We start from the raw sequence: 16,578 nt of genomic DNA, 5'->3' as shown, positions 1-16,578 counted from the left end.
TCCCAATATCGTTTCGAGCTGTCTATCTGCGTCCGATGACACGCGCTCCGCTGTTCAAGGCAAGACTGCGCGCCACTGTACATTTCTCAGCGATATAGTATGTCATTAGCTGACGACAGATAAAATATTTCAGAAGAAAGCAGGTGAATTCTGAAACACATTTAAATGCCATTGATCACTTTTGGTAGTGATGATTCCGATATGCTGGAGACTGGCATGAGGTATTGGTACCGGGCATGTATCGGTGTATGAAAAGTTTTACGTACGTAGATAAATACTGCGTACGTCTGCTTTACGAGACTGGAGCACGCAGTATTTTAAAGACCGTAGGGCGAGTTTTAACGTCATGACTTTCTGCAAGACCAAACAAGGAATCTATAAATGCCGAAAGAGAATTTTTTAACGAAAAATCGGTGTATGCATCATTAACACAGCAGTATACGGCCTTGTGTATGCGAAGCGTGGGAATCACCACATCGTTTCAATCGTAACTTACTAATAAAATACGGATTCGGAAGTTACGCATTGGTAAACCGAAGCTTAGGTTAGGACAAAATGCGAAACTTGGAATAAAAAATTGTGAAAACCTAAGAAGCAGAGAGAGAGAGAGAGTCTACAAGACAAATTGGGTTCAGATATATGTTATCGACGACATTTTTCTCTGATCGTTTTCATTTTTTTGTTTCGTTTTTGCGTACTCATATATGTGACAGTAGAAAATTGTAATGTTCAGTGAACTCAGAGAAAAATGTAGTTACCGCATCAAACAAGCAGATGGAGGCAGTAAAAGGGAGATACGCAACATCCTAAATGACTGACACAGAACATAGCTGCGTTGCAATATCAAATAAATATTTTTTTATATATTAAAAAATTGAAGTTTTTTTATATACAACTTGAGAGAAAGGTTTACGGAACACCGGGGTGTCGCATTGCTCCATTTGAGCGAAACCCTAGCAGCAAACAAGAGCGGCCACACATATACTCAGAGTTGGGTAGAATAGCATGTCACCCGTTTCTTACTCTCGTGTTTTTTGTTTTGTTTTGCAATAAACCTATATTCCCCCCCCCCCCCCGTTTCTTACTCGATATACTGATAGCTATACGAGGAGTCAAGAAATACGCCTGTGCCGTGTTCCGTAAACTGTTGTCCCAAGCTACACCAACTGACGCACTTTAAAACGGTTAGCGAACTATCGCAAACATTGCATAACCCACATGACAATGAAAGCGGGACCATTTTCCAACAGAAAACCCCGTACAACATACGGCACAAAAGCTCACCTGCAGGACATCATGATGGCAACTGTGTTCACTGTTCGACGCAGTGTTATTCCCCGTTTATAAGACGTTAGACAGCCACCCCTCGAAACAATTATCTCTCCCATCTCTGTTTTTTTTTTTTCATTAGCTCGTTTGCCGAGCGCTGGAACATGTTTTGTGCCGGTAAGCGGCCTTGAGAGCTGGTCGTGTGCGCGCACTATGAGATGACGAGATGAAATTCCAAGCATGGAATCCCCCATGCTGTCACGCATCCAGCGATGTGCACCTGCGGGAACATTGCTATGGAATATCGACGAAAGTTTGTGATGCCGTGGAGGGAGACAAAGTATAGTGCCTGCCTGCACTTTTTAGGGCGAGGGCAGTACTATTTTTGAGATGTCATTCGGGCAGGCATTGCGCTTGTCCCATCCCAGAGCATATCCTTGTGCTGCGCACGTGATACTCTGCTGCCCGATCTAAACTTCGGCGCTCGCTCACGGCTCTAGACAGCTGCCCCTTTTGGTTTACCTACGGTTTCGGGCACGTGGCCGCTGCCGTGGCAAAGTCAGTTTGCGCTGCGTGCCTATGTCTCGTTCCTGTGTGAAATAGACCTCTGCCCTAGAAACGTCATCATGACGTTGGTAGACCGAATGACGTGTCTTCGCATTTCGCCTAATGCTTTTTAGCAGATTATCTCGCCGTCCCTTAGCAGGTGCACCGACCTTGAAATACAGGGGGTGCCATTTGGCCTAATGTATGCTGCAGACAGTCCCACTTCGCCTACCAATCCGTGTCACGTGAGGATAGAAGGCGGTCCCCTGACGTGCTGCCAAATATCACTTTCACATCTTCATATAACTCTACAACCTTGTTGATTTTACTCAAGCATAGCCTTGCGTTGACTTTTTATTTTTTGTTCTTAGAGAAAAGTCAATGTGAGAAATTCGTTATTCTATATCGGGGAATCGAAGTTAATTACGCATGTCCACATCACAACTTTATACCTTTGATCAAGGCGGGGAACCCGGGACAGGGATGAAGAGACGACACAACAAATTCTCAAACACACCAAAAACTTAAATGCACCTCTGCCCTATATATCCCAAAACCTCCGGAGAGGAGGAACAGGAAGTAAGGATGGCTTACTCACACAATCGCCACGTGCAGCAATCTCTACCGACTCCCTCAACAACCTTCGCCAAACATTATTTTCTTTATATAGTACTCCCGTTCCAGGGAAAACAGGTTTACAATTGTTACATTCACGAAGGTGCTGGATCACTTGATACAAGGGCCATTTTTTAAGCGCTGAGGCAGTGTTCCCGTAGACGGTCATTCAAACAACTACCGGTTTGACCTACATAGCAAAAACCACATTCCAGGGGAATTGAGTATACAGCCGAGTGATTGCAGGGAACAAACGGGTTACGATGTTTTATGGGGCAACCAGTGAAAACAGAAGAAAAAGGCGTTAATCTACTAAGTTTAAAGGCATTAACATAAATAATCGTAACCCGTTTCTTCCCTGCAATCACTCGGTTGTATACACCATTCCCCTGGAATGTGCTTTTTGCTATGTAGGTCAAACCGGTCGTTGTTTGAATGACCGTCTACGGGAACATTGCCTCAATGCCAAAAACATGGCCCTTGTATCAAGTGATCCAGCACTTTCGTGAATGTAACAATTGTAAACCTATTTTCCCTGAAACCAGGAGACTATATAAAGAAAAGAATGTTTGGCGAAGGTTGTTGAGGGAGTCGGTAGAGATTGCTGGACGTGGCAATTGTGTGACTAAGTCAGTAAGCCATCCTTACTTCCTGTTCCTCCTCTCCGGAGGTTTTTGGATATATAGGGCACAGGTGCATTAAAGTTTTTGCTGTGTTTGAGAATTTGTGGTGTCGTCCCTTCATCCCTGTCTCGGATTCCGCTCCTTGATCATGCACCAGCTTGTCAGCGCTTTGTCTCTTATATCGTTTATCCCTTTGCTAGTTAATCATGCACGATGAACTTGTAACGCAAATACTTTTTCGATACTGATTTAAAAAAAGTACCGCGATCCGCACTCCCATACCTAAAAAGTATCGATTACTGTAACGGCTCTACCGAACGGACTACGGAACGGATAACTGTAACGGATTATTTACGTGCCTCTTTTCTCGTAAGTTAGGTGTCGTGGTTTGTGGCACTGCCACTGCACCATTGCAGTGGTTCATCCATCACTACTATTCCTCTCTTAGAATGTCCTACAAACAAGCCCAAGTCTTTACCCTCATTGTTTCCAATCACGCGCATTGCTTTAGCAAAATAATTCATAAATGTGCACAAGCATAGAAGCAATGTAGGACTCACGTGGCGCCAATTTCTTTCTTTTATTTTTCTCACACACACTCATTGCATGTGCGCTATACCGGCAAAGGCGGTGTATGTGTGTTTATGGCGGGTGGGGGCGTATGTTTATTGAAAAGTGAAGGGGAAGGGAGGGAAGGCTAGTCAAGCGTAGTCAAGGCCGACTTGCTATTCCTTAAAAAATTAAAAAATATATCGCAAACACAAAAGGGGGCCTTAGATGCTGGTCGAGAGGCTGGAGACATGAAGACAGTGAAAGCGAATAAAGATAATGTGTATAAGTGCTGCTTTTACGAAATGCTGTGAGAGTGATATAAGGCTCAGCGCTAAGTAAACTAGTCCAGTCACAGACTTGAACCATGACTTCGCGAATGCACAAGGCGCGCATATAATCCCTGTGGTCGTGTCGTGAAAATTAGGCGCCAAAATTATTGGAGCCTTGACATGATTTATTTAATACAGCTACTGCAAGGGATGGAAACTCTCTATGTAGCTAAACGTTAGAGAGGTCTTTTGGTACTCCTTAACTCAGTTTCTTCGTTTCTTGAAAATCAGTACCACACAAATGCGGGCTCCCGGAAGACAGCTCACCGGACAAAAGCTCACCGCACCGTACTCCCCAACGTGTGAAATACGTAAAAGGCTCTCCTGACCTAACCTTGGTCAGTCTCGACGGGTGCCTATTGTACATGAACTGACCCACTCTCCAACGTGTGAAATGGTAAAAGGCTCTTTTGACCTAACCTTGGTCAGTCTCGAAGGGTGCAGTCCCGGTGAGCTTATGTCCGGTGAGCTTTTGTCCGGTGAGGTTTTGTCCGGTGAGGTTTTGTCTGCGCCCCACAAATGCAGACTAAAATTTTGTGTTTGTGTTCAGTACCTCCAAACAACGGGTGTTGTTTCCAATGCAGCCCCCAATAGACGGATTATCTCCGATGAATAGAAGCATTAACCATTGTGTAGGGCACACCACTAGAGGGCGCCACGAGCGACGCCTCACCACTAGGGGCCGCTGCTGTCGTATTCCGCGGATGACGTCATTGCTCCTTCCGGAAGCATGGTGAGAGATAGCGGGAGGCATTGGATGGCGATGGGAAATAGAGCGCCCCTTTGTGCAAGGCTGTGGTGGCGCTGCGGGCGACAGGACAGACGCTCTCGGTGGCGGCTCTCTACGGCGTTGTTATGGTTATGGTCTCGTGACCGCGATACGCGGCGTCGGCGGCGAAAGAGTTTTGGGTCCAGCGTTGTGTACGAGTCTGAGCGAGTTGATATTAATCTCACTCCGTTTATTGTTCAACTGATGGTTGTTGTTTGAGAGCTCAATTGCTATGCTGTGAGATTGGGGTGTACGGCACGCATATACGGCATACGACAATATAAATAAATACATATAAACAAAAGGATGTGCACGATAAATTACGCCACATTATTATAGCTTCCCGTGTTGCTACACTTTGCATTATAAAGGCGCTTTCGCGAACCAGTCCGTTCACAAACAGCCGTGTGCATCCCGTCGTGTACATATTAGACTTGGATACTTTCCTTTTAATTGCCTAATATACGCTTTTGCGACTCGAGCGCGTATATTGGCAGGCTCCAGACTTGCGCAATATTATTTTGGTGATGGCGCATATGCTCAGACAAGAGCGGAGGAAAGTTGTTCTCCTATTTGCTTTATGTATTTATTCACTTCAGTATAAACAATTATGCACACTACAGTGCTATATGATATATTGTAAGCACCTTATGGCTGCAGAATCCCTGGTTGGATATTTGTAAAATTTTAGTGCCTTCTTTTCTGTGGTGGTCACTGTCACTCATAGGGATTCCGTTAAGTGTTGTGGCAATTCCAATGTAAACAGTCATCTGTTATATTGGAAAGTGAGTGATTATAGTCAAAAGAGTCTCAATAAACATGATACCTTCTACAATACCATCTGTGATTCCTAAATGTCAGTATGACAAGGTATGAAGAAATGTTAATGTAGTACATGCTATCCAAAGCAAGTTCTTCCACATCCCCCCCCCCCATCTACACACACTCAGAAAACAAAAACAAAAAAAAGCCGGTCTTGGATTTGCCTCTGATAACATAATTTAACTACACAAATGCAGATACGTGCACTCAAACACATTTGCAAGGAAAGCATGACGATTATTGCAGTTGCAACGGTCATGCCAGTAAGTCATGTACATCTTGGTATTTTTGAAATTTCTCAAACATTTCAATATCTTTTATATTCAACGTGCTGGACATCTAGTGTGCAACACCTGATATCGAATCAAAATCTGAGCCAGTATGGGGTCACGAACACACCGGTGTCACCTGAGCAAGAATAAGGTAGACGTCATGTCAACAAGTTGCACACTGCTGTTCCATCTTGCACATTTGTCATGCTCATCTAGGTATTTTGAAATTTCTCAAACATTTCCATATCTTTTATATTCAACGTGCTGGACATCTTCGATTGATATCAGGTGTTGCACACTAGATGTCCAGCACGTTGAATATAAAAGATATGGAAATGTTTGAGAAATTTCAAAATACCTAGATGAGCATGACAAATGTGCAAGATGGAACAGCAGTGTGCAACTTGTTGACATGACGTCTACCTTATTGTTGCTCAGGTTACACCGGTGTGTTCATGACCCCATACTGGCTCAGATTTTGATTCGATATCAGGTGTTGCACACTAGATGTCCAGCACGTTGAATATAAAAGATATGGAAATGTTTGAGAAATTTCAAAATACCTAGATGAGCATGACAAATGTGCAAGATGGAACAGCAGTGTGCAACTTGTTGACATGACGTCTACCTTATTGTTGCTCAGGTTACACCGGTGTGTTCATGACCCCATACTGGCTCAGATTTTGATTCGATATCAGGTGTTGCACACTAGATGTCCAGCACGTTGAATATAAAAGATATGGAAATGTTTGAGAAATTTCAAAATACCTAGATGAGCATGACAAATGTGCAAGATGGAACAGCAGTGTGCAACTTGTTGACATGACGTCTACCTTATTGTTGCTCAGGTTACACCGGTGTGTTCATGACCCCATACTGGCTCAGATTTTGATTCGATATCAGGTGTTGCACACTAGATGTCCAGCACGTTGAATATAAAAGATATGGAAATGTTTGAGAAATTTCAAAATACCTAGATGAGCATGACAAATGTGCAAGATGGAACAGCAGTGTGCAACTTGTTGACATGACGTCTACCTTATTGTTGCTCAGGTTACACCGGTGTGTTCATGACCCCATACTGGCTCAGATTTTGATTCGATATCAGGTGTTGCACACTAGATGTCCAGCACGTTGAATATAAAAGATATGGAAATGTTTGAGAAATTTCAAAATACCTAGATGAGCATGACAAATGTGCAAGATGGAACAGCAGTGTGCAACTTGTTGACATGACGTCTACCTTATTGTTGCTCAGGTTACACCGGTGTGTTCATGACCCCATACTGGCTCAGATTTTGATTCGATATCAGGTGTTGCACACTAGATGTCCAGCACGTTGAATATAAAAGATATGGAAATGTTTGAGAAATTTCAAAATACCTAGATGAGCATGACAAATGTGCAAGATGGAACAGCAGTGTGCAACTTGTTGACATGACGTCTACCTTATTGTTGCTCAGGTTACACCGGTGTGTTCATGACCCCATACTGGCTCAGATTTTGATTCGATATCAGGTGTTGCACACTAGATGTCCAGCACGTTGAATATAAAAGATATGGAAATGTTTGAGAAATTTCAAAATACCTAGATGAGCATGACAAATGTGCAAGATGGAACAGCAGTGTGCAACTTGTTGACATGACGTCTACCTTATTGTTGCTCAGGTTACACCGGTGTGTTCATGACCCCATACTGGCTCAGATTTTGATTCGATATCAGGTGTTGCACACTAGATGTCCAGCACATTGAATATAAAAGATATGGAAATGTTTGAGAAATTTCAAAATACCTAGATGAGCATGACAAATGTGCAAGATGGAACAGCAGTGTGCAACTTGTTGACATGACGTCTACCTTATTGTTGCTCAGGTTACACCGGTGTGTTCATGACCCCATACTGGCTCAGATTTTGATTCGATATCAGGTGTTGCACACTAGATGTCCAGCACGTTGAATATAAAAGATATGGAAATGTTTGAGAAATTTCAAAATACCTAGATGAGCATGACAAATGTGCAAGATGGAACAGCAGTGTGCAACTTGTTGACATGACGTCTACCTTATTGTTGCTCAGGTTACACCGGTGTGTTCATGACCCCATACTGGCTCAGATTTTGATTCGATATCAGGTGTTGCACACTAGATGTCCAGCACGTTGAATATAAAAGATATGGAAATGTTTGAGAAATTTCAAAATACCTAGATGAGCATGACAAATGTGCAAGATGGAACAGCAGTGTGCAACTTGTTGACATGACGTCTACCTTATTGTTGCTCAGGTTACACCGGTGTGTTCATGACCCCATACTGGCTCAGATTTTGATTCGATATCAGGTGTTGCACACTAGATGTCCAGCACATTGAATATAAAAGATATGGAAATGTTTGAGAAATTTCAAAATACCTAGATGAGCATGACAAATGTGCAAGATGGAACAGCAGTGTGCAACTTGTTGACATGACGTCTACCTTATTGTTGCTCAGGTTACACCGGTGTGTTCATGACCCCATACTGGCTCAGATTTTGATTCGATATCAGGTGTTGCACACTAGATGTCCAGCACATTGAATATAAAAGATATGGAAATGTTTGAGAAATTTCAAAATACCTAGATGAGCATGACAAATGTGCAAGATGGAACAGCAGTGTGCAACTTGTTGACATGACGTCTACCTTATTGTTGCTCAGGTTACACCGGTGTGTTCATGACCCCATACTGGCTCAGATTTTGATTCGATATCAGGTGTTGCACACTAGATGTCCAGCACGTTGAATATAAAAGATATGGAAATGTTTGAGAAATTTCAAAATACCTAGATGAGCATGACAAATGTGCAAGATGGAACAGCAGTGTGCAACTTGTTGACATGACGTCTACCTTATTGTTGCTCAGGTTACACCGGTGTGTTCATGACCCCATACTGGCTCAGATTTTGATTCGATATCAGGTGTTGCACACTAGATGTCCAGCACGTTGAATATAAAAGATATGGAAATGTTTGAGAAATTTCAAAATACCTAGATGAGCATGACAAATGTGCAAGATGGAACAGCAGTGTGCAACTTGTTGACATGACGTCTACCTTATTGTTGCTCAGGTTACACCGGTGTGTTCATGACCCCATACTGGCTCAGATTTTGATTCGATATCAGGTGTTGCACACTAGATGTCCAGCACGTTGAATATAAAAGATATGGAAATGTTTGAGAAATTTCAAAATACCTAGATGAGCATGACAAATGTGCAAGATGGAACAGCAGTGTGCAACTTGTTGACATGACGTCTACCTTATTGTTGCTCAGGTTACACCGGTGTGTTCATGACCCCATACTGGCTCAGATTTTGATTCGATATCAGGTGTTGCACACTAGATGTCCAGCACATTGAATATAAAAGATATGGAAATGTTTGAGAAATTTCAAAATACCTAGATGAGCATGACAAATGTGCAAGATGGAACAGCAGTGTGCAACTTGTTGACATGACGTCTACCTTATTGTTGCTCAGGTTACACCGGTGTGTTCATGACCCCATACTGGCTCAGATTTTGATTCGATATCAGGTGTTGCACACTAGATGTCCAGCACGTTGAATATAAAAGATATGGAAATGTTTGAGAAATTTCAAAAATACCAAGATGTACATGACTTACTGGCATGACCGTTGCAACTGCAATAATCGTCATGCTTTCCTTGCAAATGTGTTTGAGTGCACGTATCTGCATTTGTGTAGTTAAATTATGTTATCAGAGGCAAATCCAAGACCGGCTTTGTTTTTTTTGTTTTTTTTTTTGAGTGTGTGTAGATGGGGGGGGGGGGGATGTGGAAGAACTTGCTTTGGATAACATGCACTTTGTTAATATTTCTTCATACCTTGTCATACTGACATTTAGGAATCACAGATGGTATTGTAGAAGGTATCATGTTTATTGAGACTTGTTTGACCATAATCACTCACTTTCCAATATAACAGATGACTGTTTACATTGGAATTGCCACAACACTTAACTGAATCCCTATGAGTGACAGTGACCACCACAAAAAAGAAGGCACTAAAATTTTACAGATATCCACCCAGTGTGTCTGCAGCCATAAGGTGCTTACAATATATCATATAGCACTGTAGTGTGCATAATTGTTTATACTGAAGTGAATAAATACATAAAGCAAATAGGAGAACAACTTTCCTCCGCTCTTGTCTGAGCATATGTGCCATCACCAAAATAATATTGCGCAAGTCTGGAGCCTGCCAATATACGCGCTCGAGTCGCAAAAGCGTATATTAGGCAATTAAAAGGAAAGTATCCAAGTCTAATATGTACACGACGGGATGCACACGGCTGTTTGTGAACGGACTGGTTCGCGAAAGCGCCTTTATAATGCAAAGTGTAGCAACACGGGAAGCTATAATAATGTGGCGTAATTTATCGTGCACATCCTTTTGTTTATATGTATTTATTTATATTGTCGTATGCCGTATATGCGTGCCGTACACCCCAATCTCACAGCATAGCAATTGAGCTCTCAAACAACAACCATCAGTTGAACAATAAACGGAGTGAGATTAATATCAACTCGCTCAGACTCGTACACAACGCTGGACCCAAAACTCTTTCGCCGCCGACGCCGCGTATCGCGGTCACGAGACCATAACCATAACAACGTCGTAGAGAGCCGCCACCGAGAGCGTCTGTCCTGTCGCCCGCAGCGCCACCACAGCCTTGCACAAAGGGGCGCTCTATTTCCCATCGCCATCCAATGCCTCCCGCTATCTCTCACCATGCTCCCGGAAGGAGCAATGACGTCATCCGCGGAATACGACAGCAGCGGCCCCTAGTGGTGAGGCGTCGCTCGTAGTGCCCTCTAGTGGTGTACCCTACACAATGGTTAATCCTTCTATTCATCGGAGATAATCCGTCTATTGGGGGCTGCATTGGAAACAACAACAATGAAAAACGTGCTGTTGCCACGGCTATAGAGGGCCAAAATGACTGACAACATCTAAGATTGTCATAGTTTGCGTTGCCACTGCTTCCACCAAGGGAAGAGGGAAACTGACTTTTTTTAAATATAAATATCAGCAATCGGACGATGCTGTCGTTGCTAAAAGGTTCAAAAATAATTTTGATCTGGGGAATACAACGCTCACTACTAAGTCACTGTTTTACACAGAGGGAAAAGATGAAGATAAATTCTGAAACTGTCAGGGTGGGCTCATGGTAAAATAGAACGGGGTGAGCAAATGTGCGGTCTCAGCTCTGGACTGGTGAGCCATTGTCCGCTTTCCATCCCGCACACCCTCATTTGCAAATGTAAAGTGTCCTTGTTTCGGGCGACGTAAGGTTGTTGTCGGACGAGCGCATTCATTTCTTACAGACGTCACCATCGGGGTGGGACGTGTAAGTAACGCCCATTTCCAGACAGTCCCGTTTCGCCTACTGAGATTGCACGGCAGTCCCATTCCGCCTAACGCCTGTCACCCCTCCGACCTCTATAATCCGATAATCCAGATTAGGCGAAATGGGAATAGGCGAAGTGGGATGTAATCCCGAATGAAACAGTGAAACAAATCGGAAAGGAAGGGCTGGGTTCCACGAATGGGCACTTGTTCGCTGCCTCCTATTGAAAGAAAAGTAGGACCGAAGGTCGCGTCCCTTTCAGGAACCATCGTAATCCCCTCAAGACCGTGGCTTTCGGGCGAGCGTAGTTCAACTCTGCCACATTGCTGGCGCTATCGGACACTATGACGTCATTTATTTATTTTTATTTATTTATATTTTTGTTTACAAACAGGGAGAGGTCTATTAGAAACGCCATCGCTTGCCGTTGCTCATGCATTTGACGTAACAACGTGCGAATGCTGAAGAGGCTAAAGGGTAGGGTGAGTCCAGACGTCCTGTTTTGGCAAGGGCAGTGCCCTTTTAGGTGGTCGGGCCCGCCGTCTTGACTATTTGGCCTCAGTGAAGGAATATGTCCCGTTCTTTCGGATGACGAAGAAATTCGGAATAAATATGCAAAGCAAGAAAAACGATACCGAAACAACGTTTACTCATCACACGCGTAGTATTTTCATTTTAAAAGTACAATGAAAATTACTTGAACCTCCATTTTGGGCGAACACAGACACAACGCGACAACGAGCTCCTATATACTGTCAACAATGTCTACTTTGTGGGTATACAATTTATTGCTGTGTCCGTTGTTAGATCCCCGAGCACGTTCGTTCTTTTGCGTGGAGATGACTGCACAGGATCTTTTGCGTTGCTGAATATTGTCGTTACCCCTCCCCCACTTCGATCCCCGTTGAACATCTCAGCATTCCTGGCTGTTTGTGTATTCTTTAAAGGGACTATGGCATCCAGGAACGTGTGTATGAGACCGATACGGTAATGTTCGTCACCTCTTCAGAGTCAACTCGGCCAAGTTTCTCTTGCGAAAACAGCTGGCATATTAAATAAACTAGTGTTAAAGATTCGCACTCCCTTTGCAGCTAACATCATGATAACGGTAGCCAGGCACACGAATGAGAGTGCATGGCAGGCGATTGTCTCCGAGGTCGTCTGCTTGGCGATCGCATTACAATATACTAAATGGAAAGTCCTCTGTGAATACGCCGCCTTTCGCTTAAAGGAGTGATTTCTGATATGAACACGTTGCGTGGAACCCGGTGTTACACTCATGGCTGTACGAACACGTCCGACGTTAACCAGAAACGACGTACCACAAGCCGATCACAGACTGTCCTCCCGCCTGTCGGCCGGTCGGTTGCCAAGGCTACCAAGGTCCCTCCAACCGCTCCCTCCTGATTGGTCTTGTCCGTGAAAATTGGAGCTCACTCACTGGCCTTGTCCGGGTTACGTTTTCGTGTGAACGGTGAACGGTTTCCTTTTATCTTGAGACGAAGTTGTGAGTTTAATGACTTAAACCGAAATGAATGTCGGTTCGGTTACGGTTACGGGATTCGCCGTTTTTATATTTGCGGTTTCCGGTAACCAAACAGGTTGCACAGGTTTTTTTTTTTTTTTTTGTGATGGGTTTCTTTAGGACGTGGATGTCGCAAATTGAGCTACAAAGTGCAAACGGATAAAAATTAACATATTTATCTGTTGCGCTCCGAAAGGATGGTGCAGTGCTATCTCCCAGGTCGAAGAAATAAACTCTTTTTTCAAAAGAAGAAGAAGAAAGAAAAACTTTGCAAAAAAAAAAAGATAACAATTTCCACATGCAATTAAAGTTACATTATACCGTGTAACAATCTACATTAATGCTTCACACTCACTGAGAGGAGAAAAACTGTTCTGAAACTTTTCGAGTGAAGGGAACGGTACTTTTCGCTACGAAAGCACCATTCGAACTTTCGCGCTCATCTGGCACGTGACTATCGACCGGTGGTGGTGGGCTCGCCGTTGTCAGCCTGTCGACCGCAACGACACACAGACACACGCGCTGCCAATAGATGCGAGGCCTGCAGTCAGTGTGCGCCATCCAAAACCGGATGGCGTAACTGCAGGGAAAGAGAAGCATGTGGGTTCTCCCCACAGGGAGAGCCACGGAGGCTGTTGCGACAAGACTGCGATATCTTTCGACGTCCAAGTTTAGTGCAAATCGGTACCGGTTCACGATACCGGTTCCGAAAACACGATAGGTGAATGCACGATACTCCTTCGAAGGGACTGATGTCGCGTTGCTGATATTTGATGTTTGACAGATTCCTTTATCATATTGCACGCATTGTTGTTCTTGAATAACCTCTCACGAGGCTATGTTGTAGCTATTTTTGCACCTTCCTCCGAGGGCCGTCCAAGATTTGTAACCTGCTGTACCTCCTGATACTTGTACCCATACTACCCATACCTTAATATCACTGTGTTTTCCACTATTGTTTTGTATTAGTATTACTCAAATCAGATTGTTTGTACTTCACGTTTCTGAAACCTAGTATACTTTCAGTGCTGCAGCACTCAGTAGACTGTGTGGTCGTTTTTGATTGGTTGTTAATATAATCATTATCATCATCATCATCTATTATTATTATATAGTTTTCGTTGATTGCTTTCGATCTATTAGAACTTTCAATATATGCGATTGCATCGTGCGATTTCCGAAAACTATATGAAGGCGTCGGTCACACGTGGTAGTTCCCGCCCCCCCTACTCCTTAGACTGCGTCGTTTTCCCCCTGTCGACTAGCATTTTCCACTTTTCCTTCACACACATCACATCATACAACGCATCACACCATCATATCGCATCATCCCTTCATTCAACGTCAATATTGCGTCGCCTTGTAGCCTTCATTCAACCTCACATCATTTTTCCATGATGTGGAGGTGTGTGGGGTCGACGAAGGCCATCATGAATGAACCCCGACCTATGCTCCTTGTACACCGATGTGACTTAATAAGTACCCCGTGGCACTTCTGACATGTACGAAATTTCATGCCAGGAACCCTCCACTTGTATTCTGTGTAAGCTAGCGCGACAATACTGTGCACAGTGTCGCACTTTTAATACGGCGCGCTCACGGCACAAGTGAGCTTCCTGAGGCAGCGGTCGTTCTTGAGCCACTGCATTGTGCGCAGTCTTCTACGTTAACAAGAAACCAACCCCCCCCCCCCTCCCCTGGGCACCATATGAGCGAAGCAATACGATTCTGAACTTACTACCCAGTGCCGTCAATAGGGTTTAATACAGTTGCTTCACCCCCAAAATAGCACGACAATTTCTCTACTCAGTCCATCCCCATATACACGTATAGAAACCTGGATGGCGCACACCACGTGCGTAAACATCACCAAATCAATCACTCTGGCACAGGAGAACAGCCTCAGCGAACCGATGCGTTCTTTTGCGCCAATTCTGCCGTCACTTGTAGACGTTATATCTTCGCGGTGCACGTCCATTCGATCATTCCTTATTATCCGCGATTAGCTCCTTTTCCGCTATGTGTGGCGCCGCTGTGCTATTTGGTGCTGTCGTTGCGTTATGAGTCTCTTGAGTGCTTGACAGAGTAGTCTTGGAGTCGTCCGCAGGCTTCACAGTTCCACCTTGAGAGGCGGCACTCAGGATGAACATCACAATGGTGCCCACAATCAGTCCAATGACAGCGAGAGACAGAAAGATTTCCACAGCACCAAACATTCGCTTGCGGGCTCTGTACGCAGCCTTTGGGTCGTCGCGCATTCCTTGGCTCTGGTCACCATAGTCTTGAAATTCAGATGTCAGCGTCTCTTCGAAGCCCTTCTGTCGAGTTTGCGGTACTACTGCTGTTGCTGCTTGCGTGTGCGCTGCTGTCGGCGCGTATGACATCCGTCGATTTCCCGGTGCTGGAGCTCTGGAAGGGGTAATGGCTCCTTGGGCCGCCGCTATCGTGGGTGCCATGGACGCACGCCTCGATGCAGCAGCCGCCGCCGCCATGATGACGCCTGGAGATGGTAGTAAACCCGACCTGGGTCTAGGTGCAAAGAATATCCCACCCAGGTACCCACGTCGTCTCGCGGATACGAGGCGATTGGCTTCTCCTTCTTTGCGACTAGATGACGCACTTCTTCCTCCTCCCCATCATGGTGGACGTTGTTTACAAAGGCAATTTGTCATGTCCTGGCTACAGAGCGATGGCGCTGGCACGCACGTGTTTTTCGTTGCATATACCGACATAGTGGAAGACTCCCAAGAGGCTGAAAGGGTAATGTTGATAAAATTGTTCCACGTTTTATCATGGGACAAGAGGCTGTGCTGTTGAAATCTTCACTCCTCGCCAGCAACGAATTATGTCGTTGACCTAGTGTCTGTTTATTTGTATCCGCATCGGCATCGTGATTCGAGGTTCTGGCTGTTGTTCTAGACGGACAGACGACATGTTGCAGTCCTACCATGCGGCACGTGCAACACGTCGCCACACTGCACAGACAAACCCTACGTGTAACATCACGGTACCATTACCATTATTACAGGTTGCTATGAGCACAAGCTGTAACTTGGATCCTGAAACGCTTATTCCAAATAGATCGCAGGAAGAAATCCAGCAGAGTGTTTCGATTGCTGGAAGGCATCGGTCTTATAGCTGGCGCTGAGAAGTCGTCGCGCGGTTAAAAAATCGAAGCGGGCTCTAGGAAGGGAGTTGCCTCAGCACAGAAGCCGCCGATATTTCGAACAGAGACTGTCCTTCTTCTGGGCCAGTCTCTGAAGAACAGAAGAACAGTCTCTGTCCGAAATATCGGCGGATTCTGTCCTGAGGCAACTCCCTTCCTAGATCTCGACCGGTTCACTGGATTTCTACCCATCTACGAAGCCGGCTCTGTGAGACAGAGCCACAATTTTCACGAATGTTTTAGTACATTTCTGATGCGGAGGAATGGGAGCTTTTCTCTTCGAGTTGCCAAACACGCAGAACGGAAATATCAATAAAAATATTCACCTACATCTACCTTGACTACATCACGACCTACGTCATGTGACCTTATTGACGTAAGTCATGTGACCTACGACCTACGTGACCTACGTCACGTTATGACGTCGTGTGCGCGAAGCTCATCCCACAGGTGGCCACTTTTCGTGGACGCATTGAGAGATGATGCGACTTTGCGCGCTGACTTGCGCATTTGACGAGGTGTCTTCGGAACACAGAAAGGGATCGACGCAAAGCACTTCGAAACTTTCTCACGGTAACGAGATATGGCTCCCTCGCAGAATTGATCAGCATATGCGCTTAAACGTAGTATGGAGTGTCACTTTTTTTCTTTTTTTCAAACAGCAATCACAATTCGAGGCTTCGTTT

The 16,578-nt window shown here is 44.6% G+C and overlaps 1 protein-coding gene across 4 annotated transcripts in view; it reads right to left on the bottom strand.

Moving 5' to 3' along the window:
* Positions 1 to 16,578, bottom strand: part of LOC135394620 (uncharacterized) — a 259,083-nt gene that overhangs the window by 2,908 nt on the left and 239,597 nt on the right. The window contains exon 1 of one of the 4 annotated variants that reach the window (XM_064625452.1): positions 1,285 to 1,380. The exons of the other annotated variants lie outside the window; for them this stretch is intronic. Within the exon in view, the coding sequence (XP_064481522.1) occupies positions 1,285 to 1,298 (14 nt within the window). The 5' untranslated portion in view covers positions 1,299 to 1,380. Of the gene's footprint in view, positions 1 to 1,284; positions 1,381 to 16,578 lie in introns of those variants that run through there. 4 annotated transcript variants of the gene reach the window in all.

The sequence above is a fragment of the Ornithodoros turicata genome, chromosome 5 (assembly GCF_037126465.1).
Source record: "Ornithodoros turicata isolate Travis chromosome 5, ASM3712646v1, whole genome shotgun sequence".
Classification (NCBI taxonomy): Eukaryota; Metazoa; Arthropoda; class Arachnida; order Ixodida; family Argasidae; genus Ornithodoros; species Ornithodoros turicata.
This window is presented reverse-complemented; position numbering and strand designations above follow the sequence as displayed.